Raw genomic sequence first — 25,035 nt, forward strand, 5'->3', positions numbered from 1 at the left:
CACTGACCTTTGGTAATCCTCTATAAGTATTACGTTGATTTATAATGGAGTTCCAGGTTACTCCTAAAAAATAATTTCTTGTGATGTTCCCAGATGTTTTATGGTTTGTTCATTAGCTTTGGTCTCGCTTCTACGTTTCTCAGGCTTCTTTAGTCATGTGACCTGACCACCATTTGCATCATCACTGCTCCTTTTATAGTGATGGTAAGGGCTCAGACCAAAGCTTATGTATATTAAGGCAACTTCTTATTTGAGTTTTATAAAGAGATAAACCTTAGTTGTCGGTCTTCTCTTCCTCTACAGAAAATACACATCTGGTTTAAAACATTTATTGCACACCCACAAAATTGTGTTGTCTTCCTGTACATGTTTTAGATTCAAAGTGTTTCATACAAAGGAAACAACAGAACAAAGATTTAAATATAACATCACTTGAGCTTATTGCATTAAATACAGAAAGAGCAAAAAGACCGCTAATAAGTATATTAAAATATGAGCTGCAGTGTAATAAACATGCATTTTATCTGCCGACACCCTGATTTTCAAAGTAATTATTTAATTAATGGGTGAGAACAAGAATAAGCATAATCTCCAAATTCAACAAAAACATAATTGTTAAAAACTAAAAGCATCACCCTTAATGCTTTAACATAGAATGTCATGGCTTTCCAAAAATATAACGGTGCATTCATTTGGAGTGTTATTGCAAACTTTGAGACACAATGAGTAACCTCTGGAGTGAATTTAAATGCAAAATCTGTACATTGATATTAACCCACCTGAAATACACAGACATTATGACATATACATATTTTAGCAGTTTTGTCATTAATTTCAAAATCCTAGTAATAGTTAGCTAACTGGTTAGCAGTCTCCCAAACTGGGACTAGGATCACATCCTTCATATCCTCAGCTGACTGATGAGGTTAGAAAGCGAGGTGACACTTTCCCTCAGTTTGGAGTCTTCCTCCTGTCCCAGAGACACCCCGGCCAGGCGCATGGAACCGTTTGTTCCCATGATGCACGGCAAGCTGAGAAACACCTCTGCACCTATTCCACCCCAGCCCTAAAGCAAACAGTCAGATTTCACTCAACACATCAAAAGGCACATTTAATTTAATGCTGATACTGTGCCAAGTTTGACTACCAACTAAATGTAGTAAAACAGAGAACAACACATGAAATAAGAATGATGCTTTTGTTTGATCGGGAATGCACAGTGTTTTACCTGAGCCAGCGTGGAGACAGAGTGTGTCTTCATTTTATTTGTCAGGATACTGTTAGTGATGTCAGCGATGGACAGACCGACAGACCATGAGCGCTGACCGCGATTCTTCATCATCTCAAACGCTCTAAAAGCCAGGTAGAAATTGTACTTTAAAAAAAAAATCCAGGACAAAACGCAACCACTTTGAATCCCTTCTTATTATCTACATCCATAGAACCTCCTTTAACTGTGTCAACACATTCTACTACATTGAGTCATCTATAGATTGTAACTACTTTACTCAAGGTCATGTTCATTCATGCCAGTACCTGTCTAACAGTGGTTTGGTGGAGCTGGATCCTGCTGCGATCTCCGGCTGCACATTGGAGCTATGCCCAGTTTTACTCATCACGGCAACTGCAAGACAAACATCGACAAGATTGTTCATGTGCTCCGATTATTAAAGGGCCCTTACACACATCCAAGTTTAAAGTTCAAGGCTTTATTATCATGTGCAAATTAGCTACAGTGTAGACATGGCAATGAAAAATTAAGTCAGAGGCTCCTGCAACAGTGCAACATGAATACATATAGAACATAAAACAAATATCAAGAATGGGAGACATGTCTCCTTTCTGGCTCACCTTTGTTGTCTGAAAGTTCTCCTATGACCCAGGCTGGTTTGTGGGTGTTCAGGTTAATGTCCAGGATGTGACTGAGACGCTCTGAGTCCAGGTTACACCCTGCTCCGATCACATGTGTCGGAGGCAGGCAACTCTGTCTCCAGGCAACATGGGACATGATGTCCACTGGAATTGGATGAAAAAGAAAACAGAGGTGAAAATATTAAAAACGGGTTGATGAAAAGAGTGGTTTGCTCCTTTAAGAGGGACTTTTTCTCTGACACTCACCTGGCTGTGAGGCGATAAGCATTACTGCGTTGGGGCTGAGCTGCGCTACAGTTGGAATGATCCCTCTGTACATGTCCACATTATTCTGGACCACGCTCGCGTACGACTGCTCGCTGCTCCATGAGTTCGCGGTCACCACGACGACCCTGGAGCCCGCAGAGGCTGACAAATCTGAAAAAGGAGCGTCATCACTGTGTGATAGGTCGGCTAAGAGACTCAACTTTCCTTTCTTTTAAACTGTGGGATCTGAGATGATGGTGTATGGTTCCCACAGTCCAGTTACAATCATCACACCTTCTGTATTATTCTGAATACTAATTATTACATTTTAGTATAACTTACAAAGATAACAAATGCTAAAATGACAGCTTCAAGCATCCTTTCCCCCAATGTCTTCATCACTACTGATGTAACCAAGGAGGAAATATTGCAATATGTTTTTTTCTATGATTGCTCTCTTTATTTGTATAATTACTATGCATTTATATGTTGAATCTTTCAAGGCATGTGCAATATTAAACATATATGTGTTACTGTCTTTGGTGGACCTCTGTCCTGCCTTGTTTGCTGCGTATGGTTTTAGTTAATTGCAGCTGTTTGTATTATTACTGCCAAAGAACATTTTTAAATGTTACCATTAGTCAACCCATGCACACATCTATCAGCAAACCTTGAGATGAATACCCAAAACTGAAAGGCAAAGTCTCTCAAGTAATCACAAATGGATACATTGTTTTCCGTTATCACTCTGAAAGGTCTAAGGTAATGGAGGTTGGGGTTCAGTGACTGTGTCAGAGGCAAGTCATCAGGGATAGCTTTCCTAAGCAAACCTCACCTTTGAAACAACCTGACATCAGTGATGACTCAGCCAAAAAGCACTTTGAACATTAGTATGACAGTGCAGAAAGTGACGTACCTTTGGATACCTCCACCTTCGGCAAACTGAACATCTCTAGATCTGTGCTTCCGCCCTTTGTGGAGCTCTCAGCGACGTCAATGAAAACAAGTTTGTCCACTTTACACTGGGTGAAAATTAGAATAAGAAAAAATGTGTCAGCATTTAAATGAGAGATTGTGACTTTACAATCCAACATGGTAACAATTCTGACATATACCTTTGATAAAATGCTCATCACCGATGACATCCCTAAATCTCCTCCCCCGATAACAGACACTTTGATATTCTGTTGATCATGTGTTCTCCCACCTGAAATAGACACAAGTTAGGCTAAAAACTCACAATCATCTGGTTTGTTTTATATGCTGCATGTCAAATGAAGTACCATCATTGATCTGGAGATTAGAAACAAATGCCAGGAGCTCATGGGGGTCTTTCTTGTCTACTGTCGTCTTTGAGGATAGGGGAGGGTCCTCCTCAAACTTGGAAATCATCTCAGTCAGAAGACCTACCACGGTGGACTTGGGCTGTTACAGAGAAATAAAACAAACAGCAAGAGTGATGAAAAAGTCAGTTTTATCCCACAGGCCATAAGACTGCTAAACACCTGAGCTCTGTTAAGTGCATCGATAAACATTCATCTGTTTGTCATCTTGCAATCTACTTATTTATATAAATAGTTATCACCACAATAAAACGTATTTAATTTCTTCATAATGTAGATTATTTAATTTCATATTCCATTCTTGTACATATCATAATCTATTCACATGTATATAGACTTCTTGCACTATTTTTATTTGTATTTTTGTATTTTATTATATATGTTGCATCGTTGGAGGAGCTCGGGTCAGAAGAATTTCATTGCCATTTCTACACTGTAGCTTATGTGCATATGACAATTACATTTCATTTAGCTGACGCTTTTATCCAAAGCGACTTACAATTACCGATTACAGGGACATTCTCCCTGGAGTAACTAAGGGCTAAGTGCCTTACTCAAGGGCACACTAGTAGTGGTGTTCCAGGCGGGATTTGAACTCACAATAAAACCTTTGAATCTTTCAATCTTGAATGCAATTTCAAACTTCACCAAGAAAGTATTAAATCTTACATAATCCCAGTTGTGCAGGCCGGGCAGGTGGAGCCGCCCCTCCTTGTCGACATGTTTGCCCTCTCTGATGACCATGTTGGAGGTGGGTCTCAGGAGGCATATGGGAGGGGTGAAGGGGAAGGAGTCCATCAACCACAGCTGAATGGGAATGTTGTAGGAGCGGCCTTAAAATAGAGATGCTGACATCAGTACAAAAATAATAACTTCAGGATACGTCACAGTTTTCCCAAACTGAGTCTTTTGGCTCTTATAGGTCAGCCTTACCGCCATAATTCACAGAGACGTTGCCAATTAATTTCAGGAGATCTTTTTGGGTGTTGTCACTGAATGCTGGAATTGACAAAAGGGGCACACACAGTATCAGCAACCAACATATTTGATGTGTGTTGTAGAGGGCTACAAATATATGAATATAGTGGTAAAAAACATACTGTATGTCCCTGTGGATGGCATCATCTCAGGGTAGATTCGATAAATCTTCTGCAGCTCCTCAACAGCAACATCGTGGAATTTGTACTAAAATACAGGAGTCAAAAAAATACTTATTTGTTGTGTTTTGATGAAGGCTTGCATGTATAGAGTGAGTGAATGAATGACTAAGAGTGTATATTAATTAAATAACCTTAGTTATAACTGAAGGGATGGTAACATGTTTGTAATTATGAACAGGGGAGGAGGAATAACCTACATTAACCCTCCGGTATCACTGTGGACGTTTTTGTCCATATGGGTCATTTTTCACTTTTCATTTTGCAATAACTTTGGTTGTGTTGGTGCAAATGGCCTGATTTTTTGTGACAAGGCTATTTCCTAGATCTATTTTGGAATTCCAATTTCAATTTTTCAAATCGGTCTTTAATTCACTGTGTAACAAATCGACTACGCAAATTAGTCATTCGAGACAAAAATGTCCACTGCAAAAGACTTTGATAAAAACATTATATTAAAAGTTTTTTTTCACAAGTTTTTTGGGTTCAATCTTTAAAGCAACTTCCGCCCTAATAGAAAATACCATAAATGTAATCATTTTCAGGATTTTAACCCTTTAAATGCCATTTTGAATACATGAAACCGCTGGTTTTTTTCATGATGAAAACAGAGAAAATTTGTTATTTTCCAAAAAATACATATCTGGGGACTGGCTCTTTTTTTATAACAGTCTTGGATATGTCAAAGATTAGCATCAAAATTGATTTTTTTTGCATTATTACTTTTGGCACAAATCAGATTGAACAAAAAAGTCGCACATTAGTCATTCGGGTCAAAAATGTCCACTTCCAAAAACTGCTCTAAAATGACAACAGATTAATATTTTTTAAAACTTTTTGGGGTTAAATCTTTCAATCAACTTCAGTCCTGATCAAAAATACCAAATGTTAATTTATGTTCAGGATTTTAACCGTTGAACTGCCAGTTTGAAAGCATGAATTTGCATTTTCTATGAAAAACATGCACAAAAAGGCAGTTATTTTCCATATAATGAATGTTGGGGGGGTCGGCTTTTTTTAATTTTATCACAGTCTTGGATATGTCAAAGATTAGCAACAACATTTATTTTGGTGGATTATTAGTTTTTGCACGGACTCAGATTAAATAAAAAAACTCACATTAGCCACTCGCGGACACAAATGTCCCATCCACTCCCATTATAACCACATCTTTTGATCTCTCCGCCATACCGGTATAAAATCATGCATTTTGTAATGTCAGGGTTTTATATTGGAGGAAAATAGTTCAATTTGTCCTTTTTACTGTAAAAACCAGATGTGACATTTTACCATTGAATTACATGCTTGTCATTTCTTGGTTTATTTGCCTGTTGTATAATGGGGCCCTGACAGCCATTGGAATACATGTATGCAACTAATATGATGTAGGTGTGTTGATATGGATGTGGAAGAGTGGTATCAGCTGAGAAATGTGTGTGTTTGTGTGTCTGGATGTACAGTGTGTGTGTGTACAGAGATAACAATATAGATTTGGTTTACAGCAAGTGGCAGTTTTCGCCTCATATCTTTCTTTCTCTCTTTTTCTCTCACTCCCAAACTCATACACACTCTTACATATTAAACCTCCTTATACCTATGTGTGTGAGTGATTGTGTGTGAGAATGAGACAGGAGTAAGTGTGCTCTCATGGCGTTTTGTTTTTCATTTGTGCCGTTTCATCTGTCTTTGAGGTAAACAGATGTTTGATCTTGACCTCGATGTTTTGAATTGTTTGGAACTTCAAAGTCCTTTTTTTATTTTAACATCAGAATGAAGAAATGTCAATGTACTCTCAATAATGTTAAAAACATACTTGAATGGCTAATGGTTAATTCATTTGTATGTTGCTTATTATAAACACATTCAAGTGTTTAGTTTTTTACCTCATTTATAATAGCAGTTTATAAAGAGTTGGAAGACACTGGGTAAGAACTAGCCTTCAATGGACATCCTTTTGACAATTCTGTAACTTCCTCTGACTTTATGAAGCACTGCGTGTCAGGGCTGTGGTTTTATATTCATCATGACTGCTCAACACTGGATTTGTTGTGAAAAATGTTAACTAGAAGTTCGTATTCGTCTCACATTGTGCCATATTTCGGTATCGTCTCTTCAGGCTTTGGTAAGTTACAGAGCTGGTTCAGCCAGTTGGAGAAGGCAGACAGCAGTTTTGATGGACTGGTCTGCTATGCTAACCGGCACTGGTAGGTAAACATTCTACTTACAAAACACTTTTCAAAGCTGGTTCACTGGTAAACAACTAACCTTGGAGAGGATCCGCTGTATTTTCTCTGAACGGAGGTCCATCTATTGAAGTACAACAAAAACAATCACGTGTTTCTCTGATTTTAGCCTCCTGACGGGGAACTTCCACTATGCACGTTAGCTGTAAAAACTAAACTTCCGCAAACTTTGAGCAGTAGGCTATCTGCAGTATCCAAGCGAGACGACAGGCCCCACCCACTCTGTGCGTCACGAACGACGATTAAAAGGGAAGGAAAGGCACTTGCATATTTTGAATAAAATATACCCTATTTGCTATTTTTCAAGGCAACTATTCTTTGGTTATGGAATATTGCACACATTTTGAAAAGATCAGGGGCCTCATTTATAAAGGGATATACGCTCAAAAAATGGCGTACGCCAGTTTCTACGCAATGTTTCCGATTTATAAAATACTAACTTGACGGGAAAATGTGCGGTCCTCCACGCAAACTCTAACCCATGCGTACGCACTAAGCACAACAACGGGAGGGACGAGAAACTGCGACACCGTTGGCAGAAGGAAGAATGGAGAGAAATATGTGGAAATAATACCATAAATAAAATGTTACCTCTCATTTATCATATATGAAGAATTAATTTTCACAAATTGATTAAAGCCAATCTTAAAATGATTAAACAAACGCCTGTTTGCGACTCCTCAGTGCACACAAAAACATAACTTGGAGAAATAAATACGTATGTTATTGAAAACCACCTCGAATATGTTGTGTTAATGTTATGAAATGTTTTCTCATAAATTATGCGGTAAGCAGAAGGACAGAATTACGTCTAAACTGACGCCGTTTTGCATTTCAGGTTGTAGATACGAGCATGGTTTTATATACTAGCCTATCATGTTTAATCGTGTTTTATGCCGTTTGCCAAGACTTGATAAGTCGCTCATAAAACACAGGAGGTATGGAAACGAACACCATATATGGTAAATTGTACAGCTAATATAACACAACACATTAGTTGTATTTCCTATAACTGGTGGATATAGGGTTGCTGCGGGGGGGTTGAGACGCACAGGCTGCAGTGGAGACGCTGCGCACAGCTGATCGACAGCTGGAACACAAACCACCAAATACAAAAACATAATTCAGATCCAGTCGTCATGACTCCACACCGGGGGGATTCCCCGTTCACTTCTTCCAGTTTCTCATCAAGGGGGTGTCTCCTGTCCCCGGTACAAACACACTGCCTGAGGAAGGCTATGTGTATTTATTTTGTCATTAACCTTTTTCGGGCCATTTATTTATTTATTTTGGTGACGATCCGACCTCCATGCTGCTACTCTGGTTCAAACTGTATCCACCAAACAATATGATTTATCTCGACCCCCCCCAAAATCTGACACGGTGTGAGATGTCTTTTTTAGCTGTTCTGTCGTCATTTCCTGCTATCTTCTTCATGCAGTCAATCAAAATGAATGAATGAATATGAGTTTCTTTGACTATTTATAGGCAAATATGGGCGTTACGTGAAGCCCGCAAAAGCTGCACCGCATTTCGAGTCGGTTGTGATTTATAAAGGGCAATGTTTGGTGAATCGGAAAATGTCGGGACATTTCTGTACCTATTTTTTGGATTTCTTCTAGGTAAGCAACCTTCCCACGTGAATCCTACGCACGGCGTTATAAATGAGGCCCCTGAACCCTCACTTTTTTTAAACTACTTATTAGTTGTTATACCTTAAATGTATTATACATGAATCTAAATGAAAATCATAGCACTCTTGAATATCTGATTAATGTCACTATTCTTTAAGCTGTTTCTTTATTCAAAATGAAATTGTAAATATTATTCTAAATCAGTTCCTAATGTACACCTTTTCTCCTATAGCTGCATTCTCTACTCTAATGTCTTAGCCTTTGAAAAAGGATTGAACCATTTCCATTGAAACCTCCAGAAAGAATATAATAATCTTTAAACTAAAAAGAAAAAAGACATTTCATTTAACAAATTTCATATATTAAAAAAACAAATTTCCACACAATAAATGGCAAAATAATATTTCATTGCTTTAACCTAAATTCATACAATTTTCTACAAATGACACTTGTAGTGGTACCCAAGTTCTGTATATATTACTAGGATTGTCGAGAAAACATTAACATAAAGCTAGACATTTAAATAAAACCCTTTAAGCAATCATTTCTCTAAACTCCCTTTAAAAGAGAAACACGCAACACATCAAGTGGTAAAGTGTGTTTCTGCATATTGTAATTACTTTACAATCATTTGTTTTGGAAAAGTATGCAACAATTTCTGCTGAAAATAGCATTTTATCAACACCTGTATGTCATTGTTTGTCTACAAAATATCACACTCTTCCATATTTATAGTTCTCAGTTCCTTTTAAGAAATGTGAGACTGTTGACCATGTAAACCCGTCACTCAGTGGGGGCAATAAATAATAAAACAGGAAAAATAAGAGATCTTTGTCACAGGGTAATGCCTGAATGATTTGTGCATATTTTGTCTTTGACTAACAGTCTTCTCTTTTTCTCTGGGCCAATGCCACGTGTCGTTCCACAGTTTTTGTCCCACAGAGGCCGAGGTGGGCACAGTCACTGGGCCTCATGGCAGACCTCTCACGGGACACAGTTTTTTAGTTTATCATTAATCTCAATGAAAATAGGGGCTTCAGTTTTTTTTCCTCTTGGCAGTTTGCCTTTTCAGCTCTTGTAGTTCTCTTTCCTCCTCCTCCTGATCTTCCCTCACGGCCATTCGCAGGCTAAAGTAGCAGAGGGACACAGAAGAAAAATCACATTATATAAAAGATGGTAAATACTACATCTGTATATTTGAGGACTGGGAGTTTTATTTTCGTCTTACGTCCTGGCCTCCTCTTTCTGCATATCTTTCCAGCTGCTTTCCATGAATTTAAGTGCATAGTCACTCTCGTCCGCCTTGTATCTGATGAGGTAAAAAGCAAAGAAGTGATGTCATAAAGAACTTACTATACATGGAAAGTACTTGTAAACTGTGTATATTAAGTCAACACTTACTTGTTTTTATCATATCCAAAGATTTCCCTAATATGCCTGGAAATGTCTTGTTCTTCTTCTCCCTCGTCAATAAAATCCTCCATTTCTGAGTCATACTCGTCCTCGTCATCCTCGTATTTCCTCTTGTATGCAGAGGTGATTGGCGGTAACCTTTGGACTGGAGAAAACATACAGAAAATAACTTTCAATATTGGCACTTGGGCAGTTGCTGAACGTGAAAATCCACATACTGTATGAAGGGGAGATTTGGCCATGCTCGGGACGGGAAGTAGGAAATGCCTAAACTACCCAGCTTGTGATTGGATTATAACTAAGGTTACAAAAGTCAATATTATGGTACAAGGTTGAGGACATTGAAATAAGATTTTGTTTATCTGTGTTGGAAAGATAGCTGCTCTGTGACCCCAGAAAAATAACGACAAAGGCTGCTGATTGTTGCTGACACACTTCATTCAGTTTGGCAAACAAACCCCTTGCCCTGTCAAACTGACCACCGTACTTCAGGCTGCAAAATGTCAGAGGTTGTTTGTAATTTATTTTAATTTAACCTTTATTCAACCAGATAAAAAGCATTGAGATACAATCTCATTTACAATGCTGACCTGGCCAAGAAGGCAGCAACGTTACAAATGTTTACACATAACACAGACATAAAATACAGAGAACACAACTAAGTAAACAAAACAAAAAGCAGTCACTACATTGTGCACATTTGGGACAGTAAGAAAGGTACTACTTATTACTGCAAGAGCAGCTGGTGGTAAGGACCTTAGGCCCCGGCCACACGAGGACGAAAACGGTCGTTTGCGTTACGGTCATATAGACCGGTCGGCCACACGAGGACGACCGAATACGGCACTAAACGACTGCGGAAACGATAACGGGTCCCAAGGTGGATAGAACGGCATACGCAACGTTCTGGGGGGTCCAACGGCTCCGTGTGTACGCCCTATACGATCATTTTGTGATAATGATGAGGCAATAGCCCCGCCTCTCCCCACCTCTGCTGCTCACCCCCGCGTCAAAGTAAACTGCACATTGAATTCAGATTATTTATCTTTCTCTCGATATGGACATAAACGCGAGTGAAGTCTAATCTGACAGGACGGAGACACCTCTCAAACTACCTAAACTAGTTATAAATATGTTTATTTTTACTGTCGGCCGGGTCACTCATTACTGGATCAGCTGCTGCATGAGACAGACACTGACGCTGTCCGAAGAGAGGGAGGAAAAAGAGAGGCTCCGTGTATTTTATTATTATATTATATAGAGTCATTATTCATTTGTTTTAAAGCTCAATAAATAACAAAGAAGACCTTTGACCGGCACTTTTATAATTTTGTCCGGAAGATTTAAACTTTAATACACGTTGACTGGCGAAAAACTCTGCCCGGTTCCCTTGGCCCCCACCGCGGAGAATAAACAGAAGGGCAACCATGACAACCATGCTTCTTCTCTGCTTTTGTGGAGGAAGTTACAGCGCCACGTACAGGCTCCTGCATATGTACTGCAGCTTCTCCAGCGGTTGGAGCTAAACGGAGCGGTCTCGTGTGGACAGACACTATCCGGTGAATATTGCGTGTGGATGGAAGCTTTTTTGCGATTGCGTTTGCGTTAATCCTATGCGTTTAGCCGTTTTCGTCCTGGTGTGGCCGGGGCATAAGACAACTTCAATTTAAAACAGGCTATAGGGAAAAGTGCTGTCAGTTTAAGGCGTGATTGAAGGTCATTCCAAGACCAAGGACCATAATGAAAAAGACTCCTTTTTCCAGCCTCAGTCTGCACAGCAGGTACCTGGAACTGTATCCAGGCACTGGATCTGAGGTTGTAAGAGTCACAAACTGGAGCAAATATGTACAGTGGAAGCTTACCCAAAATGGCTTTATACATTAATAAAAAGACAATGCTGCATCCTACGCATACCAAGTGACGACCATCCATTTAGGCTATACAGTTTGCAATGATGAGTCCTATAGGGTGCATTTGATATATGCAGCATGATAGAGTTGGTCAAGTTTGGCCAACACAGTGGGACAGGCAAATCTATACTAGATTGTATCACCGTAGTCAAGCTGGGACAGGAATAAGCCAGAGACCAACCTTTTATGGGAAGAAGTTAAAAAACAACATTTAAGTCTATAAAGGAAGCCAAGAGTGGCTCAACGGACAAACTCAACGGAGACGCCATCAAGGGTGTCAAGGGAAAGGCAAGAGGACGCTGACTTGGGAGCAAAGAGCATTGCTTTTCTTACTGTTCAATAGCAGTTTTGAATCAATAAGTGCATGCTGCCGCGTGATAAAATCAATTTTTAAATTGGAAATGGCCATATCCAGAGAAGGAGCACATGAGTATACAATAGTGTCATCAGCATACATAGGATAGGTAGAAAATTGCATCCGATTACAAATATTGTTATAGATGTTATTAATAACTGCATATCTATCAATCTATGTATCCTTTGATGCCAATCTTTTAATATTTTGTAATTCTAAAAACATTTTTAAATCACACGACCGCCCTTCAAGCCAATCAGAATCGAGCTGCCGCTACTGAGAGTGAAACTGAGTATCTGCTCAGCTTTTGGAGCAAGTGAGAGCTAGTGAATATTTCGCTCTGCAGCTGGATGAGAGCACGGATGTAGCAAATATTGTTGTTTATATATATGAATATAAATATGTTTATTGTTAATATTACTGTTGAATATTATATATAATATTCTTAAGGCATAAGTAGCTTTCAAAAATGCTAAAAATATATGTTAATTGTTCATATAGGCTACTGTTCAAAATTATATAATATTATAAAGACATAAATCACTTTAAAAATGCTTTAAAAATATGTTTACTGTTGATATTACTGTTTAATATTGTGTTAAGAATGTTTATAACAGAACACACAATGAATGTAATGAATGATAAACAAAAGATAAATACAAAAAATGTTTAGAAGAATAACAGATTATTAATTATCAATACAAATATATATTAAGAACATTTATTAAGTTGTATGATTAATTTGTCATATTTTCCATCATAATGTACTCATCATTTAAAAAAAAATTGCAACAGGGGGGTCCCCGCCAGAGAATAATGCTATATGGGGGTCCTTGGCATGGCAACGTTTGGGAACCCCTGGGTTAGATAACTTTGAAACCAGCAAATGGCGTTATGACCTAAACGAGACATCATCATAACATTAGACAGAATGTGGTGATCTACAGTGTCAAATGCTTTGGCTAGGTCAATAAACAATGCAACACAAACATATGTTTCATCCAAAGCAGCCTTAATATCGTCTAAGGCTTTCAGACTGGCAGTCACAGTACTGTGCTTTGATCTGAATCCAGATTGCATAGGGTTAAGGATGTTGTGTGAATTTAAAAAAAGATTAAGCTGAGTAGAAACTAGGGACTCAAGAATCTTTGATAACACAGAAAGATTTGAGATGGGTCAATAGTTATTCAAATCAGTGGGATCACCAGCTTTCAAGAGCGGCGATACAAGAGCTTGCTTCCACACAGCTGGCAGTGTGCGAGTGGACAGGGAGAGATTACAAATATCAGTAACTGGTTGAGCTATAATCTGAGCTGCAATTTTTAAAAAGAAAGGATCTCGGCCGTTAGGCCCGGCAGACTTTTTAGGATCAATTGAGTGCAAAACCTGTAAGACTTCAGAGACCTAGAAAGAAGCCAAATCAAAAACAGGGGAGTTCATCTCTTGACTAGGGCTGTGAGTATGACCATGCAGTGTCATGACTTTGCTCATCAAAAATGTGACCAGCCTTTTTGAAGTGAGCATTAAAGACATGAGACATATCATTTGTATCTGAAATAAAATAATCACTGACCTTCAGTTTTTGAGGGAAACTAGAAACCTTCTTGTTCTGAAGTGATTTAATTGTTTTCCAGAACTTAGAATGGTCATTAAAACAATCAGTGGTTAAGCTCAGATAGTAATCAGCTTTTTTAATAAGGGCTGAACATTTATTTCTGAGGACACCAAAAAGAAGCCAGTCATCACTAGTGTTAGACTTTCTAGACCATTGCTTATTGCGATCATGAATTATATTAGACAATTCTCTAGTAAACCATGGAGTGTTCCTATTCTTAACTCTGAATTTCCTAAGGGGGGCATGTCTATTAATAATCGATAAAAAGTGATCAATAAAGAATTGGACCGCAACATCGACAGATGGAATTAACGCTATGAAGTGCCATTTAACCTCCGCCAGATCGTGTAGGAAAGTGTTTGAAGCAGCGCCTGAGCACAATAAGACCCTTGGCTTTGGGCAACTTAGTGCTCCTAATGCAAGCAATAGTGCAATGGTCGCTAATATCATTAGGAAAAACACCAACAGACACATACTTATGAGCTGCATTTGTTAGAATGACATCTATAAGGGTATTGTTATTGTTATGACATGCATTGTTTTTGCAATGTTCATCGTAGTGTATGGTTAACTGGGTATGTGTGTTATGAGATATTACGTGCTTAAGGTTTATTTGTATTGTGTATATAGTGAAGGACATTTGTGTTGATATCAACATGAGCACAATCAATCATTTCAAATTATGTACGCAGAGCGCGAAGTGATGGTTTTATTTTCTGATTGTATCAAGCCATTTCCTCAAAACTAAAAGCTGTGCCCAACAACAGGCTGGAGATGGATATGTTGCTCTTAACCAGAGCTTGAATAGACTGGCAGGTAGAAGGGGTTTACTTTGATAACAAAAAGCCTGTTCTCAAGAAGTCAAGTGCAGTGTTTACCCAACCTGTACCACTGCTGTGATTTTAACACATTTGACCAAGCACTTTTGCCAGAGTCCACCATTGTCTTTAATTACATATTATGATTCTTGCAGTAACCTAAAAGGAACTTTAGTTTCAGCAATAGGCGCTTTCACACCGCAGTACTTTTCCCACAAAGGTCCATCAGAACTTAGTTCATGAGAACTCTTTAGTTCTCATGAACTAAGTACAGATCGCCTTCACACCGGAATAAGTGCCTGGGGGAGGATTAGGCAAATGAAGCCGCTGAAGTCACTTCTTCTTCTTCTGCTTTGGGTTTACTGGCAGGCCGCAAACAACTTCACGGCGTATACTGCCACCCGAAGTCCCCGGCCGGAATTCCCCTGAGTAGAAGCTGCTGGGAGATACTGAAGCCTTCCGAGTAAATCGCCAGAACCTCCTCATCTCCACCGCTCCCATGTTTTCTTTTGTGTTGCCATAAGTTAGTCTCTCTGCGTTTCTGCGCTGGGCTAATGCTAATAATGCTAATGCGAGGATAATAAAATGGCGGCTTCACAAAACTTTTTGGGAGTTTTACGGGGGTGGTTTGCATTCCGCCCAGCCAATCAGACATAGGAACATTTTCAGGGCTCGAGCTTAAGGGCGTCCCGTCGTCGAAAAAAATAGGGGAGGATAAAAAAAAAATGTGGGACGAATTTGGGACGAGAGTTAAAATAAAAATACCCTGCTAACTCTACTACGACAACATAAACACACACGCACAAAACATTTAGCAACCCGCGAAATACACACACACGGAGTACGTATACCGACAGCCAGCGGCACAGCTGCCCGCAAATTCCTGGCCCGCGAATAATGAGAACTCTCCATCGCATTCAGTCCTTAGCAATATGCTGCGCCTCTCCCCATGTAGGGATGGGTCCCGAGCCCCGGTATCAAACGGGCCCCAAGCTGGAATTATTAAAGAACGTGGTACCGTTAAGCTCCGACGTTGTGGTACTGGAGACATTTAAAACATATACGTCTTGTGTATTATTGCTACATAAACATTATATCGCAGTTTTAGTTTCGCCAACTCAGTTTCTAATATGCAATAAGACCAATCCAGACGAGAGATCTCTCTCTCCCGTCTGTGTGCGAGGGGGCGGGACAGTTTGTAAAGGTCTCCTGACTGTGTTACAGACTGTCATCCTGGTTAATGGTTACTCTGGGTTCTGTCTTCTGTCTTCAGGACAGAGTGTTGGATTTTTTTGTTAATTGGATGGGACTTGATTGGATTCAATATTAGATTAACTTTCTCGTTTGTGTTTTTTTTTTTAAATATATTTGGCCTTTGTTTCTGTGTTTGACTGATTTCCTCAAATAAAAAGGTTGATGAATTATCATCTAGATTTGTATGATGTTTTATTTATGTTAAAGGTCACTTTGAATGATTTTAACTAATGATAATGTAGAAAAACTAAATATTTTAAATTCTGGACGGTCCACATTAATTTCGGGACGGCTTAGATTGTATTTCGGGACGGTTCCGGGAGGATGGTGAAAAAAGTTAGTCGAGAGCCCTGAACCTTTTTCTCCCACGAAAGTACCTGCTCTCTAGCAGGAACGGAAAAGGGAGTAAAAAGTTTCTCATGAACTAATTTTTGTTCCGGCTCTTTTTGGTGTGAACGCGACATTTCGGAACTATATCGGAACTAAAGTGGGAAAAGTACTGCGGTGTGAACGCGCCTAATACTACTGTTAATATCTTTATCCTTCATAGTACCTTTTTCTCTGCACATTTTTATACTGTTGTCAGTGTATTCCTTAAGTGACAAGTCCAGTTTTTGGCTAATTTAATATATTTTCACTATTTTGCCATTTTTTTCAATCTTGCATTTTGTTTAATTAGCATCGATAGTTTCTTATACACAAATGTTGCACTGCTTGGAAGTTTGAAGCATCCACATTGTACTACGCATGTGTGACACGTGACAAAAGAAATCTCTTGAATCTTGAACACCATTATCTTCCCTCAGATTATTACCTGGTGGTCTGTTCACCCCGGGTCTCTGTTGCATGCCTGGTCTCTGTTGCATCCCGGGTCCCTGTTGCATCCCTGGTCTCTGCTGGATGCCTGGTCTCTGCTGCATGCCGGGTCTCTGCTGCATCCCTGGTCTCTGCTGCATCCCGGGTCCCTGCTGCATGCCGGGTCTCTGCTGCATGCCTGGTCTCTGCTGCATGCCTGGTTGAGGAGGGACTCCTGGTTTGGGCCCACCAAAATTCTTGGATGAAATGGTCTCGGACACCACAGTGCATGTGGATTTTCCAGGACCAGATCCAACGCTGCCCGAGGGCCGTCCAGATACTGGTCCTCCACTGCCAGGCCGAGCAGGCCCCGTCCCTGGCGGTCGGGGTCCACCTCCTCTAGGGGGACCATTTGGGCCACTCCCACCAGGCTTGGCCTGTGGGACACCAAGAGCTTTTGCATGGAATGTGCCTCCAGGCCTTGACTGGGGCTGGCCCCCTGCCTTAGGAGGGCCCCCCGAAGAAGGTCTCATCCCTGAATTACCACTTGACTTTCCAGCAGAATTAGTTCCAGGCCTCAGAGGTTCTCCTTTTCCAGACTTGTTTCCTCCGGCTGAAGGTCCTTGCTTCACACCCTGACTGGGCCTGTTCTGTTGGGAGCTCCCCTGTTGAGATCTTTGGCCTGATGTAGATGGACCAGGAGCCCTGGTCCCAGGAATGCCTGAGGGTCTTGATGAGCTTTCTTTTTTGGGGATAAGGTCACTTGAGGCACTTGATTTGTGGCTGGATGAGGGCTTGAGCCCCCCTTGTTTGGCTGAAACCTGAGATGATGAGCCTTTTGAAGGAACTTTACTGTTTGTGGCACCAGAAGCACTTGATGAGGCTGCCTTGGATCGGTCTCTATCACTGTTAGACATCTTGGATCGATCTCTGTCACTGTTAGACATCTTGGATCGATCTCTGTCACTGTTAGACATCTTGGATTGATCTCTGTCACTGTTAGACATCTTGGATCGATCTCTGTCTCTGTCATTAACAGAGGGCCTAGAAGAAGAGTGGCCTTTATCACTAGAAGATGTTGGATGCAATTTCTTCGCTGAGCCACTGGGCAAACTTGGCTTCACTAAGGAGTTATTTTGGGGTTTACCATTCTTCTGCTCCTTCTCAGAAGTGTTTTTCCTCATTGAACTAGAGCTAGATTGAGACCTGCTGTCTCTGTCTCTCTCAGTCTTTGAGTCTCTGTCCATTCTCTTAACCTTGCGCTCCAGCTCCCGCTCCTTTATCTCTTCAGCTGTTCGGAGCCGATCTTCTTTTTTCACTACCTTTTTTACCTCAACTGGCTCAAACTGCTTCTTCTCTGCCAATTTGAGTAACTCTGCAAAGTTCAAGGGAGGTGGAGCAGGCTTTTTAGAGGATTGCTTGCTACAACTACTAATCCTGCTACTAGCACTAAATCCAGGGGTTTTTGCAGGTCTCCGTGGTTCTGGCTCCTGCTCCGACTCTGAATCTGAAGGCTCATACTCATAATTATCCTCATCCTCTGGGTCAATGGAGTTGTTCGTAAATCCTTCGCCATTCATTGCTCTTTCTTCCTGCATTTCTTGTTTTGTTCTCCTCTTCTTAGGCAATTCTACAACTGGGACCCCATTGTAGCCTCTGAAATTGTCTTTGGTTCTGGAAGCCATGGCCCGGGCTTTACGGTCCGACTTCATTTCAACCCTCTTCTGTAGTAGTTCATCCTTCTTTTTCTTCATTTGAATTTCTGGATGAACACAAAAAACATCAATGAAGAATGTATTCTGTAATGGCCAAAATAAAAATCACTGTTATAACGTTAACTTAGCGTTACCTTTCTTTTTGTGATCAATGGTTTGCTTCTTCAGAAGTGCCTGCACAGCACTAGGATCTACACCTCTCGACCGTGGGACTTTTTTCGGTGGTCCAGTTTGTAGACTGTATCTTTTCTGCTCAAAGAAGGACACAAAATACATGAAAATGTACAGCATATTGAATATAACGTAGTTACACATGTCTCTTTGCTATTTGAATCGTTTAGAGGTCTTAGTTATAGGGAAATACGATATAATTACCCACATATGTTGGTCTAAATATAACTTTAGATTGGAAATATAAAAACTTGACAAGCTTACAGGTTTAAGTCAACGTCTGCCTAGCAAGCAGGCTCACGAGGGTGGAAGTTAGCAGCTAGCTACATTATCAAATCCTCTCTGACAGATGAGCTGGCATTTGTGTGCTCACAAGATTTGCCACATAACACAAGTTTACTGATAGGAATGAGTAAAGACATTTGACCTACCTGGACACTGCTGAGGCCCTGGTTCTGAGAGGCGAGGTCTAATATATTATCAAAGTCCATCTTTTAGACTGCGAGTGATGAAGCAGGCTGTTTGAAACGAATCGAGGGATCAACCAGGAGTGTTGATTGCTAAAGCTAACGCTAGCGTTTAGCTTCCAACCCAGGTAAACTCGCTCGAGATTCAGCGTTACCAAACGACACCTAAATAGCTAATAAGGATAACACTATTTCAAACAGACTCCGTGGTAATAAATACTGTATATCAAACCGTTAGAGATATTTTACTACATTCGATTAAGCTAGCGAAGTTAGCGTTAGCTAACCATACGTTTACTGACGTAAACTAACGTTAGCAAACCAAGAAGCCTGAAAAGACGAACTTTTAAACTGATACAGCACAGCAAAATCCATCAAAAATATTCATAAGAATAAAGCCTAAAGATAGAAAAACACTAAAAACTCAGCCATAATGTTACCACGGGTGTTGGTAGGTAGAGACTAACGGTGTTAAAGACAGAAGAATTAAAGGTCCAAAGATGACTCTAAGGAAGTGAGAGGAGTCCCTCCTGCGCGTTTCCGTCTTTGTTAGATACAAAGAGAATCAGTAGTTACAATCAATGAAGTCCCTTATGTTTTCAGTCCTGGGATTTGATAGTTGGAAATCAGAATAAAACAAACGCTTCATTTTTTAAAATTCAAAACATATTTTTGTTTGACAAATGTTGTCGTTAAAGGTGTAAAAAGTGACTGGTTGTTGATAGCGTAAAAGTCATTTGGACAAATGAAATACAACGCAAGTTTACATTAACTAGAATCTAGTTATTTACATTTTGTATTACTTGTAGGCATGTGTGAAATGAGTACACACAATAAATTGTACTTGAGAGTTGGAACATAGTTGCCCAATTATGTCATGTAAATCAGCGCCGTATAGGGCTTTGGTGTAAATGCACGCGGAGAGGGGATGTCTGTCTTGAGAGAAAACAAAGGTTACTAAGATCGGAAAATCACTTTCATCGATAAGTGGAATTGATTTTATTTGTTTGATTAGATAAAGTAGGCTAGGCACAATACCTCAATATATTAAACATAGTTTTGACACGTGAACGATTAACAAAAATGGTTCGGAAAAATATTTTTGACAAAAGGGTCATATTTAAAATTATTATATTTACAGGATCACACGCAAAAGTAGGCCTAAATGTAATTACAGACAAATTATTTAAAAAGATTGGCCTCTATCACTATGTCTGATATATCTAAAGCCAAGGATGTTTGACTCTCGTTCTTATTATACATCCATGGTTTGATTTCACATTTACTGTAGTTTCACTTCCGCTTTCCCCCATGGTTTCTTTACGTAATGTCCGGCCAAAAATAAGTTAGACACTCTTAGAACCACAAGATGTCGCTACAATTGTGGATATTCTTCTTCATTTCCCTGAATGATACTATTATATTATTCTAAGGCCATTACTAACAAAGCCATACCAAACAGTTTTAACTTTATAGTTTCCAGTGGAGAGGGCTGATTTAGCTTACTGAAATAAAAGTAACCCTACCTATCATAATCTAAGAGGGCAAGCTACTCAATAAAGTAAAGATCCTGCATTTAAAACTGAATTTTTACAAAGTTGCATAAACATGATTTAATATCGGCCTCCCTGAGCAAAAGTCTAGACAATCATGCAGAATGTTTTTTAGAATAATATTATTTAATAACTCATATTGCATAATCGTAGCACACACACAAATTGCAGCTCGTCTATACTTATTGTAATTTGTATTATTGTACCCTAGTTTGGGTATACATTTTGTAACACATTTTACAAGCTGCATTTTTTTTAATTGTAGTGTTGATATTTAAGTTGAAAAGAAACTTACATTTCTCCCCCTGAAATGTGGAATCTAGATTTCTTAAGTAGTGTAAATAATAAATACTCCAGTAAAGTACAAGCACATTTGACTCAAATTGTCATTTTTTGGACCAGAAATTGTTTCCTTCAAGGCATAGGGAGTTTTCCATCTGATTACTTCTCCAGTTGGTGACCCACAGAAAGAAAAAACTAAATTATGTTTGTGTGTTTTGCATGATATTAGTCAGTATGTAAAAACGTACAGCTTCCAATTTGGTATACATTTTGACCTCCTACTTAATTTAATTTTAATGTAAACATGTCCCATGGTTTCAGTTGTACTAAATTCAACTATTTCTACATGTTTATGAAATAAAATCCAATTACAAATGCAGAATTCAAAGCTAAATTCTGTGTCATGCTGTAACATGAATACACACACTAACTAAGGCTACACAATATAATGAAGTTTAGCGTAAGGGATCCCTAACTGCATCCCTGTCCCTCATGGCTGAATGGCTATATCCCATACTTTTGATATAAATCTGTTCCAAAATCTGAAAATCGGTGTGTAACCTTAAGAATTGTCACTACCGAACACATATTATCTTCAATTAAGTAAACTTTTTCTGAGTTTTATGCAAAGTATTATTATATGTTTGTATGTGTGTAAACCTCTAGCCATGTAGTTGCTAGCATTCTTTAGTTATGCTCAATTTGAGCTAGAATCGTCACTATCGAAACAGTCACTATCGAAACATATGGTAAACATATGATCGTTTCGGTAGTGACAAAATGGAATGGTAAGCAGGTAAATCCCATAGTTTTGAAATAAATGTGTTTTAAAGTCTGAAAATCAGTGTGTTGCTTTAAAGGTCTCTAATTATACTATTTGTAGGCATATATATAGGTCTCAGATATATATAAAAACCTGACTATGAAGTGTTTTGCTCAAAATACTAAACAGATCACCCATTCTAGCCTCATTCCCCTCTATTTAAGCCTGTTACTAAAGTGCTGATTCTGGGTCAGTAGCTTCAAACATTCACACTTCAACATAAGGCATGTTATGAGTTAAGATTAAGCAATAAGCTTGAGGGAATATGATAAGGTAAAACCTAATAGAGGTGTCATACATAATAACCTAATAAAAGTAAATGTAACAACTACTACAGTGCAACAAAACAGGAAGATTAAATGTGGTCTCTTAAACATAAGATCTCTAGCATCTAAAGCAATATTGGTAAATGATTTAATATCAGATTATAATATTGATATATGCTGTCTCACTGAAACTTGGTTGAGACATGAAGAATATGTCAGCATAAATGAGGCCACTCCACCCAGCCATGTCAACACTCATATTGCTCGAGGCACGGGCCGAGGAGGTGGAGTTGCAGCAATCTTTGACTCAAGTTTACTTATCAATACTAAACCAAAATGTAATTATACCTCTTTTGAAAGCCTCGTTTTTAGTCTTACGCATTCGACCTGGAAAACTTTGCAGCCAATCTTTTTTGTTACAGTGTATCGTGCACCAGGTCCTTATTCAGAATTCTTATCAGAATTCTCTGAGTTTTTATCAACTTTGGTTCTTAAAACAGACAAGTAATTATCGTAGGTGACTTTAATATTCATGTTGACGATGATAAAAATAGCCTTACTGTTGCATTTAACTCTATATTAGATTCTGTTGGTTTCTGTCAGAGTGTAAATAAACCAACCCACTGTTATAATCACACTCTCGACCTTGTTCTGACTTATGGTATTGAAATTGAGCAACTATTAGTCGAACCGCATAATCCTGCTTTATCCGACCATTTCTTAGTAACTTTTGAAGTACTGTTACTAGACTACAAAGCATTAGTCAAAAGCTCTTGCAGCAGAAACCTATCTGTTAGTGCTATAGCCACATTTAAGGAAGAGATTCAACCAATACTTAACTCGATAGCATGTCTGCATGTAGGGGAGGAAACTTATACAAAATGTACACCACCCCAAATTGATCATGTTGTTGATAGTGCTATAGATGCGCTGCGAATAAAATTAGACTCTGTTGCTCCTTTGAAAAAGAAGAAAATAAAACAACATAGATTAGCTCCATGGCATAATGCCGAAACCCGCAAAATAAAGCAAAAGTCTAGACAACTTGAAAGGATATGGCGTTCCACTAAACTTGAAGAATCTCGTTTAATTTGGCATATTACTCTCAATGAATATAAGAAAGCACTGCGTAAAGCGAGAGCAGCCTACTACTCTTCATTAATAGATGAGAATAAGAATAACGCAAGATTTCTTTTCAGCACTGTAGCCAGGCTGACAGAGAGCCACAGCTCCATTGAGCCTTCTATTCCCTTAGCACTCAGTAGTAATGATTTTATGTGTTTTTTTAACGATAAAATTGTTACTCTTAGAAACAAAATTAATGACCTCTTGCCTTTGACCAGTATAGTGTTATCAACAGCTCCCGGAATCGTAAGTTCTAATATTACACTAGATAGTAAACTAGAATGCTTTTCAGCCATTAACCTTGAACAATTACATTCAATGATTCTCTCTTCTAAACCATCAACGTGCATGTTAGACCCAATTCCAACTAAGCTGTTGAAGGAAGTTTTCCCATTAATTAGCACTTCTTTATTAAATATTATGAATATGTCTTTATTATCAGGCTATGTTCCACAATCATTCAAAGTAGCAGTGATAAAACCGCTTCTTAAAAAGCACAACCTCGATCCAGAGGTTTTAGCCAACTATAGACCTATTTCTAATCTTCCGTTCCTCTCAAAAATTCTTGAGAAAGCGGTCGCAAAACAGTTGTGTGATTACTTAAAAAACAATGATTTATTTGAAGATTTTCAGTCTGGCTTTAGAACACATCATAGCACAGAGACAGCTCTGGTTAAAGTCACAAATGATATTCTAATAGCCTCAGACAAGGGACTTGTCTCTATTCTTGTTTTGCTCGATCTTAGTGCTGCATTTGATACCATCGACCATGATATCCTATTGCAAAGACTAGAGCACTTAGTTGGCATACAGGGAACTGCTTTAGGCTGGTTTAGGTCCTATCTATCTGAACGCTCTCAGTTTGTACGTGTTAACGATGAATCTTCCACGCAAACCAAAGTTAGCCATGGAGTGCCACAGGGCTCAGTGCTCGGACCTATTTTGTTCACATTATATATGCTTCCGTTAGGCAATATTATAAGGAATCATTCTGTAAACTTTCATTGTTATGCGGATGATACTCAACTATATTTATCAATCAAGCCTGATGAAATTAATCATCTAAATAAAATTCAAGACTGCCTTAAGGACTTAAAAACGTGGATGACCTTAAACTTTTTGATGTTAAACACGACCAAAACTGAAGTTATTGTACTTGGCCCGAAGAATCTACGAAACAAATTATCTAAAGACATACTAACTATGGATGGCATTAATTTGGCCTCCAGTGAGACTGTAAGGAATCTTGGTGTTATATTTGATCAGGATTTATCCTTTAACGCCCACATAAAATCAATTTCAAGGACCGCCTACTTCCATCTACGTAACATTGCAAAAATCAGGCATATCTTGCCTCAAAACGATGCAGAGAAACTAGTCCATGCATTTGTTACTTCTAGGCTGGATTATTGTAACTCTTTATTATCAGGGAGTACCAAGAAGTCAATCAAGTCGCTTCAGCTGATTCAAAATGCTGCGGCTCGTGTACTAACCAGAGTTAGGAAAAGGGACCACATTACTCCTGTTCTGGCTGCCTTACACTGGCTCCCTATCGAACACAGGATAGAATTTAAAATTCTTCTTCTCGCCTACAAAGCCCTTAATGGGCAGGCGCCATCTTACCTTAAAGAACTCATTATACCCTACTGTCCTACTAGGGCATTGCGTTCCAAGAATGCAGGGTTGTTGGTTGTTCCTAGAATCTTTAAAAGTACAATGGGAGCCAGAGCCTTTTCTTATCAAGCTCCACATTTGTGGAATCAGCTTCCAGTTTGTGTTCGGGCGGCAGACACCCTATCCGTTTTTAAGAGTGCGCTTAAGACCTTCCTTTTTGATAAAGCTTATAGTTAGGGCTGATTAGATTCAGCCCCTAGTTTTGCTGATATAGGCTTAGTTTGTCGGGGGACATCTTACTTCTTCCTTCTCTCTGTCTATACCCGTGTACACTCATGTTCCGATTAACCCAGCTTCCCCAAAT

General features: G+C 39.1%; 2 protein-coding genes across 2 annotated transcripts; both read right to left on the reverse strand.

Annotated features, from left to right (window-relative positions):
• Positions 1-315: 315 nt before the first annotated feature.
• On the reverse strand, positions 316-7,044 carry uevld (UEV and lactate/malate dehyrogenase domains). The gene is made up of 12 exons (XM_034084684.2): positions 6,884-7,044; positions 4,562-4,646; positions 4,395-4,460; positions 4,131-4,294; positions 3,402-3,543; positions 3,234-3,325; positions 3,035-3,140; positions 2,119-2,289; positions 1,852-2,016; positions 1,537-1,624; positions 1,229-1,352; positions 316-1,066 (listed from the first exon to the last, which is right to left on the reverse strand). The coding sequence occupies exons 1-12, from the start codon at positions 6,923-6,925 to the stop codon at positions 902-904; spliced, it is 1,410 nt and encodes a 469-aa protein (XP_033940575.1). The 5' UTR covers positions 6,926-7,044; the 3' UTR covers positions 316-901.
• A 1,790-nt stretch (positions 7,045-8,834) lies between these two features.
• spty2d1 (SPT2 chromatin protein domain containing 1) lies at positions 8,835-19,623 on the reverse strand. The gene is made up of 6 exons (XM_034085694.2): positions 18,973-19,623; positions 18,505-18,619; positions 16,675-18,417; positions 9,897-10,053; positions 9,724-9,804; positions 8,835-9,622 (listed from the first exon to the last, which is right to left on the reverse strand). Exons 1-6 carry the CDS (start codon positions 19,030-19,032, stop codon positions 9,532-9,534), a joined length of 2,247 nt encoding a protein of 748 aa, XP_033941585.1. The 5' UTR covers positions 19,033-19,623; the 3' UTR covers positions 8,835-9,531.
• Between the last annotated feature and the right edge of the window lie 5,412 nt (positions 19,624-25,035).

This window comes from Pseudochaenichthys georgianus, chromosome 6, assembly GCF_902827115.2.
Source record: "Pseudochaenichthys georgianus chromosome 6, fPseGeo1.2, whole genome shotgun sequence".
Classification (NCBI taxonomy): domain Eukaryota; kingdom Metazoa; phylum Chordata; class Actinopteri; order Perciformes; family Channichthyidae; genus Pseudochaenichthys; species Pseudochaenichthys georgianus.